The 19126-nt window shown below is 41.4% G+C and overlaps 1 protein-coding gene across 1 annotated transcript in view; it reads right to left on the bottom strand.

Annotated features, from left to right (window-relative positions):
• Positions 1 to 1322: 1322 nt before the first annotated feature.
• The window catches only part of LOC139411002 (synapse differentiation-inducing gene protein 1-like), a 51960-nt gene continuing 34156 nt past the window's right edge, over positions 1323 to 19126 (bottom strand). The window contains exon 4 of the mRNA XM_071156772.1: positions 1323 to 3467. Within this exon, the coding sequence (XP_071012873.1) occupies positions 3309 to 3467 (159 nt within the window). The 3' untranslated portion in view covers positions 1323 to 3308. The remainder of the gene's footprint in view (positions 3468 to 19126) is intronic.

Raw genomic sequence — 19126 nt, 5'->3', positions numbered from 1 at the left:
CTTACACAACCATAATCAATGCCCTTCACTTGTTTAGGAGGATACCGACGACAGCAATGCATATGAATAGACTGCACTATCATCATCCCTGCTTTTCAGATCAGATGTCCTACCAGTTAACATAAACATGGTGGAAGCCACGTGCATTAAGCTAATAACCCATCTTCCCCCACTCCGTCAGTCCCCCGCTCTCCAAATCCTTATTAGATAGAGTTGTGGGCTCACTGGCCTGCTCCTAGCACACAGCTGTTTACAGCAGGCTAGGTTTGCTTTGTCGCTAATGGCAGCTCTTTGCCTGGGAGTTGCTAGTTTGAGGTTTCTGGTGATAACGTGTCTTCTGCTTAACAGTGAGAGCTCTAATTCATTGTTAACGGCCAAATGCAAAAGACTGTCTCTGCTTCTTTATTGTATTATAACACCTTGGAGGTCTAGACTAAAAAATGTGCTGCTAATGTGAATTCGTTTTTTTTTTTGTAATCAGATTACATGTAAATAGTTACTCCCCAACCCTGTCTATAGCCATAAATGTTAAGTGGTAGATATCTTCTTTACCATCAAAATCCTTGCATTTACAGCCTAGCTGTTGTTTTTGCCTCTGCTGGGTTTCCAGACCCTGTGACTCAGAGTCTTATAGCCTATTGGTATGAATCAGCCTGGCCCCCGGGATTCACTGAGCAGGTGTGTCTATTCTCCCAGTGGTTAGCCCAGGACACACAGTGTAAAGCACCTGGATCAGACCCACTGAGGATTCATAGAAAAGGCATGAAAGTCATTCAGTACTTAAAAGCCTACAGTACAATAGGCCTTTATCACTGAGTCTCTCTCATGTCACATATAGATATGATACAACTAAATCCCACCCTCTCCCAACCCACCTCTCTGACATGGAAGTCTTGGCATGCACTTAGAGCCGCGCTAACTACTACGGCGCCCTCAATGTCATGTAAAATGGATGAATCGTCTGGCAAGCTAATATTTGACAGGCAGCGAGAGGTTTCTGCTGCCATGAAATATGCAGTGCGTGCAGGTCATTAGTCATTCTTGGGGAAAGGCTGAATGTAGTTGTACTAGTATGTGCAGTGGAGGTGAGCTGAGGGAATTAGGGGAGTGAGTGGGGAAACCTGATGCTTGAGCAGTGTCCATAATTTAGATCTGTGCGGACTTCAATAAACACTCAATAATTTTTTGTGTGTCTAATAATATTTGTTTTTTTAGAAGCCTTTATGTTGTGCATATTATCATTTATTTTATTTTTACATATTTTATAATGGACAGCATATGCAACAAAATAGCCTAACCTGTAAAACATTTTAACCAGATTATTTCATGTGGTAATACTGTAAATGTTTTAATAAGCAAAGCTATTGTGCCATGAAGAAAACATACAATCATTTTAAGAAAGTTGCAGCTGAACCAACCAAAGTCAGATTGTGAAACCACAGGCACGTCAGACATAACACTACATTTAATTTGCAAGCACTTTTATGTCAAACACTGACTCTCCAATGAGTCTCCAAAACATTGACAGTCGACATAGTAGCAGTATACAGCAGGAGAAGAAAAAAAAATATTGCAAAAATAAATGATGTATCACATCTATTCCAGTATGTTTATAAACAAAAAGCATAGAGGTATTTACAGCATGGCTTCTGCCTCCAAGGACCCGTCTGCTTTCCCTCCCCCCTTATTTGTGCCTATCAACATTGAGGTACTGTATCTCTGTGTATGCTGGTTCTGTTGGGGAGCTGCAGCCTGTGCACTTCCTATCCCTGACGGAACACAAAGGCATGTCGTCGTAGGGCTACAACAAAAGCTCCACGTTTCAGGTGTGAAACGTGTTAAAAAATATTGTGCTGCGAGGAAACATCAGTTCTCCCTTGAGATAATAGGGCCACCAAGATACTGTATTGGATTGTGGTGGCACTTTAATGTACAGTGCCTTCAGAAAGTATTTATACCCCTCGGCTTATTCCACATTTTGTTGCTACACAGCCTGAAATCAAAATGGATTCAATAGATTTTCTTTCTCACACATTTACCTACAATACCCCACAAGCGTCCTTCTTTTCACTCAGGTTAGTATTGTGGAGTAACTATAATGTTGTTGATCCATCCTCAGTTCTCCTATCGCAGCCATTAAACTCTATAACTGTTTTGAAGTCACCATTGGCCTCATGGTGAAATCCCTGAGAGGTTTTCTTCCTCTCTGTCAACTGAGTTAGGAAGGAGGCCTGTATATTTGTAGTGACTGGGTGTATTGACACACCATCCAGAGTGTAATTAATAACTTCAGCATGCTCAAAGGGATATTCAATGTCTGCCCCCCCCCCTCCCCCCTCCCCCTCAACAGATACTTTTACGTGTGGTGTACAGAGATGAGGTAGTCATTCAAAAATCATGCTAAACACTATTATTGCACACAGAGTCCATGAAACTTATTATGGGAGCATATTTTTTACTCTACTTATTTAGGCTTGCCATAACAGAAGGGGTAGAATGCTTATTGACTGAAGACATTTCAGCTTTTAATTTTTTTATTATTATTTGTTAATTTCGAAAAACATAATTCCACTTTGACATTATGGGTTATTGTGTGTAGTCCAGTGACAATGAAAACCTCAATTGAATGCATTTTAAATTCAGGCTGTAATCAAGCGGTGTGAATACTTTCTGTAGGCACTGTATATTAACCATCCCATTACTTTATAGAATTTGTCATATTCAACCGAGAAATGATCCACTTGAGCTGCACTATGTGACATCCACGGATCAATTCAATGTGACGTAGAATAAATGTATACAGGTTGAATGTTTGGATGAGTGACATCTTTAGCAGCCCTTTGATCCACGACAGGAGCTGCCAAATGTGACTGTTAGTGTGGTAAATGTAGCTGGACATCCACAACTCACCGTTAACTGAGCATTGAACATGCCCCGTAAACGTACAATATGCTCTTGGTACTGGTAATATTTAGTGCATGTTGGTTTGACCTCTCACAGGCTGTGTTATGCCTTGGTAAAACTCAAACCAATTTTAAACATCTAGAAAAGAAAATCAGTCGTGTATGGAACGACTAACAGTCTCCGTTTTTTCTTGGTGAAAATGAGAGAATAACTTGACCGTTAAAATACCATTATCCATATCAAGAACCTCATGTTAGAGCTCACGAATTGTGTCAACCATATGGCCAGGTTCTGTCCATCCTGATAGTCCCATAGTTTGCAGGCCCATATTCCATTGTTCAATTGCCCCCAAGTGAACCATACCCCCAGCGCAGTCAGTACGGTGCAGTGGGGGCAGGGCAAGGCTACAAGTGGTGGTTCTTGGAGAGGTATGCAATGAGCGCTACAGCCACGCCCACATATATGCCTGTGCCGATGGTGATTGACAGCACAGCCAGGAAGAGGGCACGTCTGGAGCTGGAGCTGGCCAAGTGTAAGTCCCCCTTAGACACCGCCTTGTTCGTCTGAGAGAGAGAGAGAGACCGAGGGCAAAGGGGAGAGAGAGACAGAATTACCCAATTAATAGGAGGAAATGAAACAGTAAATTGGCCCTTTCTAGTGAAATGGATAAATATGGATAAAAAACTAAATCCGCTGTGACTCAACTCTCCAACTGGGCCTGTATAATTCTGAAGTCCACGAGACATTATCAAGACTAAAGAGGGATATTCTGATTAATATAGCTCAATACCCTAGAAGTATTCCTTATTATATCATCTATATACCGCCCTGACCTCCCCTATTACCTTGCTGAGGACCATTCTTGGTTTGTTAGCAAGCAGTCCTTTTATCTTCAGCATTATGGGGTAGCAATCAAAAGGCCGCCTGTAGACAGGCCCCCTCTAACATTGTTAATTGTGCAAGTTTGAATACCAAAACATGTATTAATGAACCCAATCCTCATTTAAAGATTCCAGACAAAGTTCATCACGAGGTGGGTAGCGGCTGAAAGCTGATAACCTTACTGGTGCTTGGCCCAAGGTTGAAAAAAAACTGTCCTTTGGGTAAATGGAGGGTGAAGACAGGAGATTAAGGGATTGTGATGTTTTTATCTTGTTATTTTCTATGTTCAGACAGGAGCATAACATGGACTCATGTGGAGGGCTCCCTGGGGCAAGAAAACTTTATTTCACATTTTAATGTAGAGTGAACACAATGTTACAGCGAAACAACTGATGCAGAGGGAGGAAGGGCGTCAGAGGAGATGGAGTCCTGCGGGCTATTGAAAGCTCCATTATGATTTTTTTTTCTTCTAAAATGATTGGAATTTGATGCCATGTTTTTTTCTGTGTGAATGTGGCCAGTGACAGGGTAGCTGAAATATTAATGCATGTAGCCGACCCCAGAGTCCCACGGGAGCCCCGCTGAGACGTTAGCTTTACACCATCACTCAGACACAGTACGTCAGTGATAGAGAGGACAAAGAAAGAGGGAGAGTGATGAAAGGGTAGTCGTAACAAGGAATGACTAAAGTGGTGCTGTGGTAGTCAATTAAACCATAGTACTTATAGCATACAAGAGGTACTCATGGTCTGTTCGTTTTAGCTCACGTTCTTCTCAAGGTAGCTACGAATGTGTTTTCATTTAGAGGAACCTATGATTACTTAATATGCAAATTGCAATTGTGAAGGTTATGCCTCACGGCCATGCAGTACTACTGCAGGCCACACATAATAGAGTTGTAACCGTACGACCAAGAATGGCGCTGGACGGTGTGCCTTGTGAAAATTCGGCAGCGAGTGGGTAACCCGCCTCTACCATCAGTTCTATTGGCCAACGTGTAATCACTGGAGAATAAAATGGATGAGCACCGTTCGAGACTATCTCACCGACGTGACATTAACAAGTGTAATATCTAACGTATCACGAGTACAGTGGCTTGCAAAAGTATTCATCCCCCTTGGCATTTTTCCTATTTTGTTGCCTTACACCCTGGAATTAACATAGATTTGTGGGGGGTTTGTATCATTTGATTTACACAACATGCCTACCACTTTGAAGATGCAATTTTTTAAAATTGTGAAACAAACAAGAAATAAGAAAAAAAAACAGAAAACTTGAGTGTGCATAACTACTCAGCCCCCCAAAGTCAATATCACCTTTTGCAGAAATTACAGCTGCAAGTGTCATGCCCTGACCTTAGAGATCCTTTTTATGTTTCTATTTTGGTTTGGTCAGGGTGTGAGTTGGGGTGGGCATTCTATGTTTTGTGTTTCTCAATCAGGAACAGCTGTCTATTGTTGTCTCTGATTGGGAACCATACTTAGGTACCCTTTTCCCACCTGTGTTTGTGGGAAGTTAACTTTGTTTGATGGCACATAGCCTTAAGCTTCACGGTTTGTTTGGTTTATTGTTTTGTCAGCGTCATTTCTTAAATAAAGTAAAATGTACGCTGCACCTTGCTCCTCATCCTTCAACAGCCATGACAGCATATCTCTTGGGGTATGTCTCTATAAGCTTGGCACAATTAGCCACTGGGATTTTTGCCCATTCTTCAATGCAAAACTGCTCCAGCTCTTTCAAGTTGGATGGGTTCTGCTGGTGTACAGCAATTTTTAAGTCATACCACAGATTCTCAATTGGATTGAGGTCTGGGCGTTGACTAGGCCATTCCAAGACATTTAAATGTTTCCCCTTAAACCACTCACGTGTTGATTTAGCAGTAAGCTTAGGGTCATTGTCCTGCTGGAAGGTGAACCTCCGTCCCAGTCTCAAATCTCTGGAAGACTGAAACAGGTTTCCCTCAAGAATTTCCCTGTAGTTAGCACCATCCATCATTCCTTCAATTCCAACCAGATTCCCAGACCCTGCAGATGAAAAACATCCCACAGCATGATGCTGTCACCACCATGGGTGTGAGAGGTGTTGGGTTTGCGCCAGACAGAGTTTTCCTTGATGGACAAAAGGCTCAATTTTAGTCTCATCTGACCAGTGTACCTTCTTCCATATGTTTGGGGAGACTCCCACATGCCTTTTGGCAAATACCAAACGTGTTTGTTAATTTTTTTTTCTTACGCAAATGGCTTTTTTCTGGCCACTCTTCAAAGCCCAGCTCTGTGGAGTATACGGCTTAAAGTGGTCCTTTGGACAGATACTCCAATCTCCGCTGTGGAGCTTTGCAGCCCCATCAGGATTTATCTTTGGTCACTTTGTTGCCTTTTTGATGAATGGCCTCCTTGCCTTGTCCGTGAGTTTTGGTGGGCGGCCCTCTCTTGGCAGGTTTGTTGTGGTGCCATATACTTAAACATTTTTAATAATGAATTTAATGGTGCTCCGTGGGATGTTCAAAGTTTTTGATATTTTTTTATAATCCAACCCTGATCTGTACTTCTCCACAACTTTGTCACTGACCTGTTTAGAGAGCTTCTTGGTATTCATGGTGTCGCTTGCTTGGTGGTGCCCCTTGCTTAGTGGTGTTTCAGACTCTGGGGCCTTTCAGAACAGGTGTATATATACTGAGATCATGTGACAGATCATGTGACACACAGATGGACTTTATTTAACAAATTATGTCACTTCTGAAGGTAAATGGTTGCACCAGATCTTATTTGGTGGCTTCATAGCAAAGGGGGTGAATACATACGCACGCACCACTTTTCCATATTTTTTTATTTTTTGAAACAAGTAATTTTTTTCATTTCACTTCACCAATTTGGACTATTTTGTGTATGTCCATTACATGAAATCCAAATAAAAATTCATTTTAAATTACAGGTTGTAATGCAACAAAATAGGAAAAACGCCAAGGGGGATGATTACTTTTGAATGAAGACACGGATAATATACAGTTGGCTGGGGTTTTCCGTGCTTCGGCAGGACAGAACAGCTATGTATGGTAAGACGAGGGGTGGTGCTGTGTGTCCATTTGTCAATAACAGCTGGTGCGCAATGTCTAATATTAAGGAAGTCTCGAGGTATTGCTCGCCTGAGGTAGAGTACCTCATGATAAGCTGTAGACCACACTATCTACCAAGAGTTTTCATCTATATATTTTTCGTGGCCATCTATTTACCAACACTAATCAACGCTGGCACTAAGACCGCACTCAATGATCTGTATAAAGCCATAAGTAAACAAGAAAATGCTCATCCAGAAGCAGGGCTCCTAGTGGCTGGGGACTTTAATGCAGGCAAACGTAAATCAATTTTACCTAATTTCTACCAGCATGTCACATGTGCAAACATCTCAGCGTTCTACACCCCCCCCACCCCCCCACCCCCCACCCCCACCCACCTCCCTCTGCAACACCATATCTGTCACGATGATCCTCAACATGGGGGGCCCACAGGGGTGCATGCTTAGGCCCTTCTTGTATTCCTTGTTTACCCACAACTGCATGGCCAACCATGACTCCAACACCATCATTAAGTTTGCTGACGACACAACAGTGGTAGGCTTGATCAGCGACAATGATTAGACAGCCTATAGGGAGGAGGTCAGAGACCTGGCAGTGTGGTGCCAGGACAACAACCTCTCTCTCAATGTGAGCAAGACAAAGGAGCTGATCGTGGACTACAGGAAAAAAAGGGCCAAACAACCCCCATTCATATGGACGAGGCTGTAGTGGAGCGGGTCGAGAATTTCAAGTTTCTTGGTGTCCACATCACCAACAAACTAACATGGTCCAAAACACACCATGAAGAGGGCAAGACAACACCTTTCCCTCCTCAGGAGACTGAAAAGATTTGGTATGGGTCCCCAGATCCTCAAAAAGTTCTAAAGCTGCAACATCGAGAGTATCCTGACCGGTTGCATCACCGCCTGGTATGGCAACTGCTCGGCATCCGACCATAAGGCGCTACAGAGGGTAGTGAGAACAGCCCAGTACATCACTGGCGCCAAGCTTCCTGCCATCCAGAACCTATAAACTAGGCGGTGTCAGACGAAGGCCCCAAAAAATTGTCAAAGACTCTAGTCATTCAAGTCATAGACTGTCCTCTCTACTACCATAAGGCAAGCGGTACCGGAGCGCCAAAAGGCTCCTTAAAAAACTTCTTTGGGATCGGTGTCCCTTCCACGGGTCGGTTGAGCTAACGTGGGCTAATGCGATTAGCATGAGGTTGTAAGTAACAAGAACATTTCCCAGAACATATCTGATATGGCAGAAAGCTTAAATTCTTGTTAATCTAACTGCACTGTCCAATTTACAGTAGCTATTACAGTGAAATAATACCATGCTATTGTTTGAGGAGAGTGCATAATTTTGAACATGAAAAGTTATTAATAAACAAATTAGGCACACTTGGGCAGTCTTGATACAAAATTTTGAACAGAAATGCAATGGTTCATTGGAAATGCAATGGTTCAAGTCTAAAACTTTGCACATGCACCGATGCCATCTAGTGGCCAGAATCTAAATTGCACCTGGGCTGGCCTTTCTCTTGCATTTCAAAGATGGTACAAAAACACAAAAGTACAGTTTTTTTTGTTGTATCATCTTTTACCAGATCTATTGTGTTATAGTCTACTACATTCCTTTCATATTTCCACAAACTTCAAAGTGTTTCCTTTCAAATGGTACCAAGAATATGCATACCCTTGCTTCAGGGCCTGAACTACATGCAGTTAGATTGGGGTATGTCATTTTAGGGGAAAATTGAAAAAAAGGGGCAAATACTTAAGAGGTAACAGATTCTACCCCGAAGCCATAAGATTGCTGAACAATTAATCAAAGGCCACCCTGACTATTTACATTGACAACCCCCCCCCCCCTTTGTTTTTACACTGCTGCTACTCACTGTTTATTATCTATGCATAGTCACTTTACCTCTAACTACATGTACACATTACCTCAACTAACCTGTACCCCCGCACATTGACTCGGTTTTGGTACCCCCTGTATATAGCTTCGGTATTGTTATTTTATTGTGTTACTTTTTATTTTATTTAGTAAATATTTTCTTAACTCTTTCTTGAATTGCGTTGTTGGTTAAGGGCTTGTAAGTAAGCATTTCATGTTGTATTCGGCGCATGTGACAAATACAATTTGATTTGATTTAAGGCTGTGTTTTTCAAGTCAGCCCAATTCTGATATTTTTTTCACTAATTGCTATTTTTTCATATCATATCAGCTCTTTTGTCAATAATTGGTAAAAAGATCAGAATTGGGCTGCCTGTGTAACAGCCTATGCTGTTCAAGGTTACAGAGTTGGGGCTAATTGATCATTGTGAACACCAGGCTGGCAGCGGAGATGTCATTCAGTGGAACCGGTCCGTCCTGTCATGACAATTTCATTTTCACACCAAACAGTGCCAAAGAACAGAGGTGTTGGAATAATTGACACATAGTTCAATTCAAATGTGTTACCAGTGTGTGAAAAGACCATAACCAATCATGTGGAATCACAGGGAGGGATAACACCACCTTTGTGTTAGGATCTGTGTAACTTGTGACCCAAGTTGTGAGATCGTTCATAAATTCCAGGCTTTTATGTTTAAAAGAACCAGGATTCTTCTCTTGCTCCATCATATAAACTAGATAAACCTAATAGGTTAAGTGAACATGCATTTTCTCTCATAGTTCTCATGATGCCTAGAATGATTAAATATGCACACGCCATGCCAAAACATAAATATTGTCACGAGGACAAATGTTTTCCTTTACAATGATCAATACAATAGCAGTTTTAATGTAGTCTGGAGGAGAGACACAGCTGTCATTCAGTCCACTGCTTTCTGTAATACAGAAAAATCGAATTCAGTCAATGTGATCGAATATCTTTCCACTGACACATGATCGTGGAGTGCCATTGTTAACAAAGCAAACACGTCCACGGTGTGTGCTGATGCCTCCTTAGTCTACATAAGGTTCCTCTGTACACTTACCCCTGTGGCCCTGCAATGCAAACTCAAGTCAAATAGATGTATGTAATGGTTCCTGTCAGGACATACATTTCAGTCCTTGAGCACAGGGAGTTCTGTGCTCTATTTATATTACTGGCGTATGTCTAGGCCTGAGGAACAGAGAATTCGGTTTTTGGATTCAGTCCTGTCTGCAGCCTCAGTTAGAAGCTTTCATGGAAGGCTATTATCTTGTTTTTCATTTGACTCACCGCGGATAAAATGTGCTTGAATCAATGAGGACATTACCTAATGACTTACTATGTCAACAAGACTAACCCTAGCTCTGAAGAACTTAATGGTACTCCAAACTGTAAAAAGTTTTTTATTGAAGATGTGATTTCACCCTCTTGCCTACGTCCCTCAATGACAAATATACTAAAGACGTATTTACAAGAGAGAAGAAGGCCAATAATATATTACGCAATAATCTCTTCATTTTCAGATCGACTAAAAATCCTCCTACTTGAAAATTGGTAATATACACTTAAACCTAGTACTCATTAGAGATAAGAGATAAGGATATATACAAAACAAGGTAATCATCTTTACAACCCACCCCTAACACACACACACAAATCTGCACACACTGCCCAACTCCAAACAATGCTACCATGAGGACCAAAGGCTGATTATCATCCCCTGCGTGGGGATCCCTGATCCATGGTTAATCTGGGCTTGATTGTATTATTTCATTTGAAGAGATCAAACTCCCACCCACTGCCTCCAACATACAGAGCCATGACTGCACGGAACTCCCATCTCCAATTACTCAAGCAAACAGCAAAATTACCTTTGAAAAAAAGACAAAACAAAATTTTATGGAACGGCTGGGACTGTGGGGACACACAAACACACATTTTAGTTGTATCGTTTGTACCATCATTTTTGTATATCGTTGTATTTTACATCTGTGTGACTTTCCTTGTCTGTCACTGTATCAGAGTTTTGTTGCTTGCCATGTTTAGTGTTTTTTTGTGGTCCCCAGGAAGAATAGCTGCTGCTTCGGAAAAAGCTCATGGGGATTCTAATAAACCAAAAAATAAACCAAACCCGAAAAACAACATAGTTATAGTGGAAGTCTGAGAAAGATTTCACTACGTCACCGGAGCACAACGTATGTTTGCTGTTGTTGAACGCTGTCGAACGCAGAAAACTGAACTAAAGAACTCAAATCTGAAGCTTTTTTTATTACTCTAGTCTCTGTGTTTGATGTAACACACATTTACGCAGGGAGTAGGGGGAGTCGGGCATGGCACAAACAATGACCTTCACTATCTCCAAGTTGTAAGTACACATGCACAGTATAATCATTCACAGAGTTATGCGAAGGTAATATAGGCCTTTGTTAACATGACAATGAACCATAATAGATCTGTGTTGTCTATCACATTACATACAGTGTACAAAACAGTATATGAGTAATTTCTGCATACTTGAAAAGGTCAGCGGACATGGTTGTTTAGGCTGCCAGCAGAATTGTAAATGACGACAATGAAACATGCAGGTGGATATGAAAATGACTGTTGATGAATGTGTACAAAACATTAGGAACACCTTCCTAATATTTTGTCCTCAAAACAGCCTCAATTTCTTGGGGCATGGACTCTACAAGTTGTCGAAAGCATTCCACAGGAATGCTGGCCCCTGTTGACTCCACTGCTTCCCACAGTTGTGTCAAGTTGGCTGGATGTCCTTTGGGTGGTGGCCCATTCTTGACACACACAGGAAACTGTTGAGTGTGAAAAACCCAGCAGTGTTGCAGTTCTTGACACACTCAAACTGGTGCGCCTGGCATCTACTACCATACCCCATTCAAAAAGGTACTTCGTTTTTATTTAACCTTTATTTAAGTCAGTTAAGAACAAATTCTAATTTACAATGACGGTCTACCCCGGCCATTCCCGGACGACGCTGGGCCAATTGTGCACCGGGCCTGTGTGACTCCCAATCACAGCCGGATTCGAACCAGGGACTGTAGTGACGCCTCTTGTACTGAGGTGCAGTGCCTTAGACTGCTGCGCCACTTGGGAACCCTTAAATCTATTGTCTTGCCTATTCAGCCTCTGAATGGTAAACACAATCCATGCCTCAATTGTCTCAATGCTTAAAAATCCTTCTTTAACCTGTCTCCTCCCCTCATCTACACTGATTGTGACATCAAAAAGGATCATAGCTTTCACCTGGTCAGTCTGTGTCATGGAAAGAGCAGGTGTTCCTAATGTTTTGTGCACTCAGTGTATGAGAGATATCTCTATAGAATGGCTTCGATGTTATTATGTAAAGGATAAGAGGAGGATAACATACTGAGATCAAGATGTATTAGTAACTCTCATGAGCCCTTCAAAAATACAGACTGTTTGTTTCAGATGACGGACAAATGTAACAAAATGCCACATTGCTCCCAGTCTGTGTCTCGTTATTCTAACTATCTCAGTTTTAACTACAGGATGCCACATAGGGTGTTGTTGAGTCTTACAGACACTACCATTTTCCACCTAGCCCTCCCCAGCAGTTAATGAGCATACTAAGTATGTAAATATGATTAACAACCCTATTGTTCTGCACAGGCGAGAAACAGTTCTTTGTAATTACTGGTTCAATTTAAGTTGGCTTAATGAAATTACACTCAAATCAAAACCAAAACGAATTAACCACGGAGCAACCGCAGTTCCTCAGATGCAGTAAGGAGAAAGAGAAAACAACCATTTTCAGAATGAAAAACGTGTTTTACAAACACATTAGACAATTATCTTCTACCCTTGAGATCTGGGGGCGTTGACTGAAAATAATCTTTCACATTTCAACAAAACACTTAGTGCTCCTACACTATCATCCACAGGGACATACATGTACTGTATACACTACATGAAAGTATAGGTCATTGTGGATATACAGTGACAAGAAAAAGTATGTATGTGAACCCTTTGGAAATACCATAAAATGTGATCTGATCTTCATCTAAGTCACAACAATAGACAAACACAGTCTGCTTAAACTAATAACTCAAACGATTATAGGTTTTCATGTCTTTATTGAACACACCGTGTAAACATTCACCGTGCAGGATGGAAAAAGTATGTGAACGCTTGGATTTAATAACTGGTTGACCCTCCTTTGGCAGCAATAACAACCAAAAATGTTCTGTAGTTGCGGATCAGACATGCACCACGGTCAGGAGGAATTTTGGGCCATTCCCTTTTACAAAACTGTTTCAGTTCAGCAATATTCTTGGGATGTCTGGTGTGAACTGCTGTCGAGGTCATGCCACAGCATCTCTTTTTTTTTACCCCCTTTTTTCTCCCCAATTTCGTGGTTTCCAATTGGTAGTAGTTACGGTCTTGTCTCATCTCTGCAACTCCCGTACGGACTCGGGAGAGGTGAAGGTCGAGAGCCATGCGTCCTCCGAGGCCGCAATGCTTCTTGACACAACGCTCATCCAACCCGGAAGCCAGCCGCACCAATGTGTCGGAGGAAACACCGTACACCTGGGGACCTGGTCAGCGTGCACTGCGCCCGGGCCCGCCACAGGAGTCGGCTAGTGCGCGATGAGACAAGGATATCCCTGCCGGTCAAGCCCTCCCTAACCCAGAGTCTCTGGTGGCACAGCTAGCACTGCGATGCAGCGCCTTAGGGCCTCCTGGGTGGCGCAGAGGTCTATGCCACAGCATCCCAATCAGGTTGAGGTCAGAACTCTGACTGGGCCACTCCAGAAGGCGTTTTTTCTTCTGTTGAAGCCATTCGGTTGTTGATTTACTTCTATGTTTTGGGTCGTTGTCCTGTTGCATCACCCACCTTCTGTTGAGCTTCAATTGGCGGACAGATGGCCTAACATTCTCTTGCAAAATGTCTTGATAAACTTGGGAATTCATTTTTCCGTTGATGATAGCAAGCTGTCCAGGCCCTGAGGAAGCAAAGCAGCCTAGAACCATGTTGGTCCCTCCACCACACTTTACAGTTGGGATGAGGTTTTGATGTTGGTGTGCTGTGCCTTTTTTTCTCCACACAGTGTTGTCTGTTCCTTCCAAACAACTCAACTGTAGTTTCATCTGTCTACAGAATATTTTGACAGTAGCGCTGTGGAATATCCAGGTGCACCTTTGCAAACTTCAGATGTGCAGAAATGTTTTTTTTTTGGACAGCAGTGGCTTCTTCCGTGGTGTCCTCCCATGAACACCATTCTTGTTTAGTGTTTTACGTATTGTAGACTCGTCAACAGAGATGTTAGCATGTTCCAGAGATTTCTGTATGTCTTTAGCTGACACTCTAGGATTCTTCTTAACCTCATTGAGCATTCTGCACTGTGCTCTTGCAGACATCTTTGCAGGACAGCCACTCCTAGGGAGAGTAGCAACAGTGCCGAACTTTCTCCATTAAAAGACAATTTGTCTTACAGTGGACTGATGAACATCAAGGCTTTAAGAGATACTTTTGTAACCCTTTCTAGCTTTATGTAAGTCAACAATTCTTAATCTTAGGTCTTCTGAGATCTCTTTTGTCCGAGGCATGGTTCACATCAGGCAATGCTTCTTGTGAATAGCAAACTCAATTTTTGTGAGTGTTTTTTATAGGGCAAGGCAGCTCTAACCAACATCTCCAATCTTGTCTCATTGATTGGACTCCAGGTTAGTTGACTCCTGACTCCAATTGGCTTTTGGAGAAGTCATTAGCCTTAGGCATTAGGGGTTCACATACTTTTTCCAACCTACACTGTGAATGTTTAAATTATGTACTCAATATAGACAAGAAAAATACAACAAGTTGTGTGTTATTAGTTTAAGCACGCTGTGTTTGTCTATTGTTGTGACTTAGATGAAGATCAGATCAAATTTGATGACCAATTTATGCAGAAGGCTTCACATACTTTTTCTTGCCACTGTATCTATGAGTGAAACATTTTTATACATGGTAAAAAAACCTTTGCTTTGTGGAATATGTCCGCCATCGCTCAAGGAGGATTTTCGTTCCTGGCTTATTCCATACAAGGCCCACTCTCACACAATCGTGCCAAAATATTATGTAAAAAGCTTAGCCAATTTGTGTGGGGCATGTTCTAAAAGCATTGAATCAGATTATACACACTGGCGTAGCAAAAACAGATTGTTGCAGTTTGGTAACGTAACATTGAGACCTCTCTTTAGGGTGTCGGGACCTATGCAACTTTGCCCATGTGAGATGACGGAGATTGATTTAAGTAAGATCTACAGTAATAATAATCATCTTGTGACAAAAAAAAGGTCATTATTAAGCTGCACATATAATCCTGTGTTTTTCCATCTCACCATCTGTATACACCACCACCTTATTTAAAGAATAACAACTACATGGCAAAAAATTATGCTCAGGAGAGTAGTTATAAAAATCCCAATACAATCCTCCTTGACGACACCAATGAATCCACAAAATCAGCCAATGACAGAAGAAACGGTTGAGTGTTACAGGTGATAGTAAACATGCCAGGTAAACAACCTCTCCCTCAACATTAACAGCAAAACAAAGGAGCCGATTGTGGACTTCAGGAGGAACACGGCTGGACACGCCCCCATCAACAGGGCCGCCATACACATCTCAGAGAAGATGAAATGGTCTAACCACACGGACAACGTAGTGATGTCACGACAGCGACTCTCCAACCTCAGGAGGCTGAAGAAATTTGGCCTGTCCCAGAGGGCCCGCACAGTGTTCTACAGGAGCACCACCTGCTCCTGTTACTCCCCCTATGGACATTTCCCCTCACACCCTCAACGGTCACTTACCTTACCTGCTGCTCCACCTATGAACAGTCTTTCTCATGCAGCTCTTCCCCCTGCTACATATGTCTCTCCCGATGGACAGTCCAACCCCACAGACTTTTGCCCCCACCCCAACGACAGTCACTGTTGCGGTTGTTAATATGTATATTATAACTTTTTTAATTTAAAATAGTTATTGATTTTTTTTCACTTGATCCCCACACCCCCTCAATGGTCAGGCTTCTCCCCTTACGGTCATTCTCCCACACCCCCTAAACAGTCTTTACTCTGCCTCTACCTCAATGGACATTTATTTATTCATCACTGCCACAGTTGTTATTGTGTATATAGTTATATTTCCATTGTTGTTTTTTATTACCATGTTCTTTATTTAGCCTGGTCCTGCATGTTGGAGCTCAAAGCCTAAGATGTTCACTGTACCCTGCAATCACACCTGCAACCCTGTACATGTGACTATTAAATACTGAAACGGAATCCTAGATGACTATTCTTGTTTATCCATGCATCTGTGGCTTTGATAATGGAAATCCTGTGGAGACACACTACACTAGTCTCGACCTAAACTAAATGAGGTGTTACCTACAGTATTCTTACACAGCAGTTAAATGACCAGTTTAATCTCCAGCAGATCCCGTGTTTAGGCTGTTCAATTTGTTTGGACGGTGCGCTCCCAGTTTAATCAATCTTTGGGCCAGTAAATGGACCCATGCACTTCTGCACTTCTACATTACATGTGGATGCTACCATGATTACGGATAATCCTGAATGAATCGTGAATAATGCTTTTGAAATTTAGACACACATATCCCCCCTAAATAGGGGAACTACATACAAAAAGTGCTGTAATTTCTAAACTGTTCACATATACACTACCGTTCAAAAGTTTGGGGTCACTTAGAAATGTCCTTGTTTTTGAAAGAAAAACCAATTTTTTGTCCATTAAAATAACATCAAATTGATCAGAAATACAGTGTAGACATGGTTAATGTGGAAAATGACTATTGTAGCTCTAAACTGCTGATATTTAATGGAATATCTACATAGTGTACAGAGGACCATTATCAGCAACCATCACTGTGTTCCAATGGCACGTTGTGTTAGCTAATCCAAGTTTGTCATTTCAAAAGGCTAATTGATCATTAGAAAACCCTTTTGCAATTATGTTAGCACAGCTGAAAACTGTTGTTTTGATTAAAGAAGCAATAAAACTGGCCTTCTTAGACTAGTTGAGTATCGGGACATTTGTGGGGTTGATTACAGGCTCAAAATGCCCAGAAACAAAGACCTTTCTTCTGAAACTTGTCAGTTTATTCTTGTTCTGAGAAATGAAGGCTATTTCATGCGAGAAATTGCCAAGAAACTGAAGATCTTGTACAACGTGTGTACTACCAATAGTTGAAACTGCTTTTTGTTGTTGTTGCAATAATCACTGTCCGTCTATGAAAATGCCCATTTTGTTACAGATTTAGCCAGAACCATGCATAATGCACATTCACTAATAATAACAAACTTCCTGTAGCAGGTATTATAGGTCTCATAAACAATCACTCAAGCACAAGCCCACCTGCTAGTGAGTAGCCAACAATTGTTTATATTTCAAGTCTAGCTAACTTGGATCTATTTGCCAGCTAACAAGATAGAACAGTTGAATTGTTATGAACACACCCAGTGTTGCCATGTTCGCTGTTTTCCCACATTTGGGCTACTTTGAAAACTATGTCGCGGGTGAAAATGTATTTGTCGCACGTGGCGGGTTTTTGGGCTATTTCTAAGTTGCACCGCGGCCGCTATGGCATCTCTCTTAAAAACACATATTTCACTGTGATCTGCTGCTGACTGTTAGGCAGTGAGTCAGGCTGTTGCTGAGTGAGTGGTGGGGAGGGCCGGAGGGGGGTGTGTGTGTGTTGAGAGAGCACTACAGCTATTGAGTCACGTGAGTGAGAGGAGAGGGAACAGCATGCGCAAACGTGGTATTTAGATTGTTATTACGTAGGCACCTATTTCCAATACCTTTTCAGTAAAACATATTAATTAACAAGAACTGATGCGCATCATAAAATAATGGAAATAATGACTTCGGGCACACTAGAGCGCATTACATACATTCGCTCGGAGGGAGTCTAAACTGCATTCCAAAACCTCCTAAAGATCGGACCCTTTTTTTCAATTTCCACCTAAAATTACATACCCAACCCATCTAACTGCCTGTAGCTCAGGACCTGAAGCAAAGATATGCATATTCTTGATACCATTTGAAAGGAAACGTGAAATGAATGAAGGAGAATATAACACATTAGATCTGGTAAAAGATAATACAAAAAAAATAAGAATTAAACACGTTTTTTTTAATCATCTTTGAAATGTAAGCGAAAAGCTATACATTAGATAGGATTCTAGGTGTAATTTAGATGTTGTTCACAAGATGGCAGCAGTGTGTGTGCAAAGTTCCTGTGAAGAATTACATTACTAGACAACAGTCTGCCTAAATAATGTGCACAATTTATACATATTCAAGTACATAACTATAGGGAGCATACAAAAATGCTATGATAAAAAAAAGCACATTTACACACTCCCAGGAATGTCATATATCATTAGAGGATAAGGAAAACTGTATCTAGCAAAGTGTTTAATGCATGCTCAGTTCTTGGATCTCTAGGCTGCCCGAGTGGAAATTTGAAATTGAATTTATGGAACACCCTTGCGTGGTTCTTTTTATGGGTGGGGGTCCTCAATGAAACTGACATTACATGTGGAGAATGTTACATTTGCCTCTGTTGGCCATCAAGTAGCCTATTAATGTATATGCCATTGTAGGCTACCATTTGATACGATAAATGTTGACATGGCGATATCACTGGAGTCATTTCAAATAAATTTGGGCCACTTGTGTAGCCTACCTGGAGCAGGCAAACCAATTGAATAAATCGCCTATAACTTCCGTTTATTGTTGTTGTAGCCTTATGTTATGCAATTACTGTTATGCAATTATTAATGGACATGTTTCGTTCATTCAATTGGAAGTTATCAAACTCTATCGCAATTGCAGATCAGTTGTTAGAAAGAATTAGATTGATGGTAACAGATTAGACTACAGGTAAAATAAATCTAAAAAATAAACATTGGATAAAGATGTAGGCCTATCAGGGGCTATAAACTACCTGCCTTTATCTTAGCAAACCCATGTCAAAATTCAATTACAATCCTAAAGCCAGATTTTAGTTTGTAGCCTATGCCTATTGAAATGTCAATCTCACAAATAGGCCATTTATAACGATGTAAAGTCTTAACATCTGGCACATAATAACATCCCAATTGTCAGAAAATAGCCAAACAGATTTTTTATGTTCTTCCTCTGTTTCTTGATCAGAGATTTTCAGATCGTCTGTCCAACTTTCATCACTCAAACTCTCCTGTCCGATTTCTCTATAGTTATGCACATCCGCAGAGGGGATTTATTTACAATTATAAAACTGGATCGAGCCCTGAATGCTAATTGGTTGGAAGCCCTGGTATATCAGACCATATAT

Source organism: Oncorhynchus clarkii, chromosome 1, assembly GCF_045791955.1.
Source record: "Oncorhynchus clarkii lewisi isolate Uvic-CL-2024 chromosome 1, UVic_Ocla_1.0, whole genome shotgun sequence".
Lineage (NCBI taxonomy): Eukaryota > Metazoa > Chordata > Actinopteri > Salmoniformes > Salmonidae > Oncorhynchus > Oncorhynchus clarkii.
This window is presented reverse-complemented; position numbering and strand designations above follow the sequence as displayed.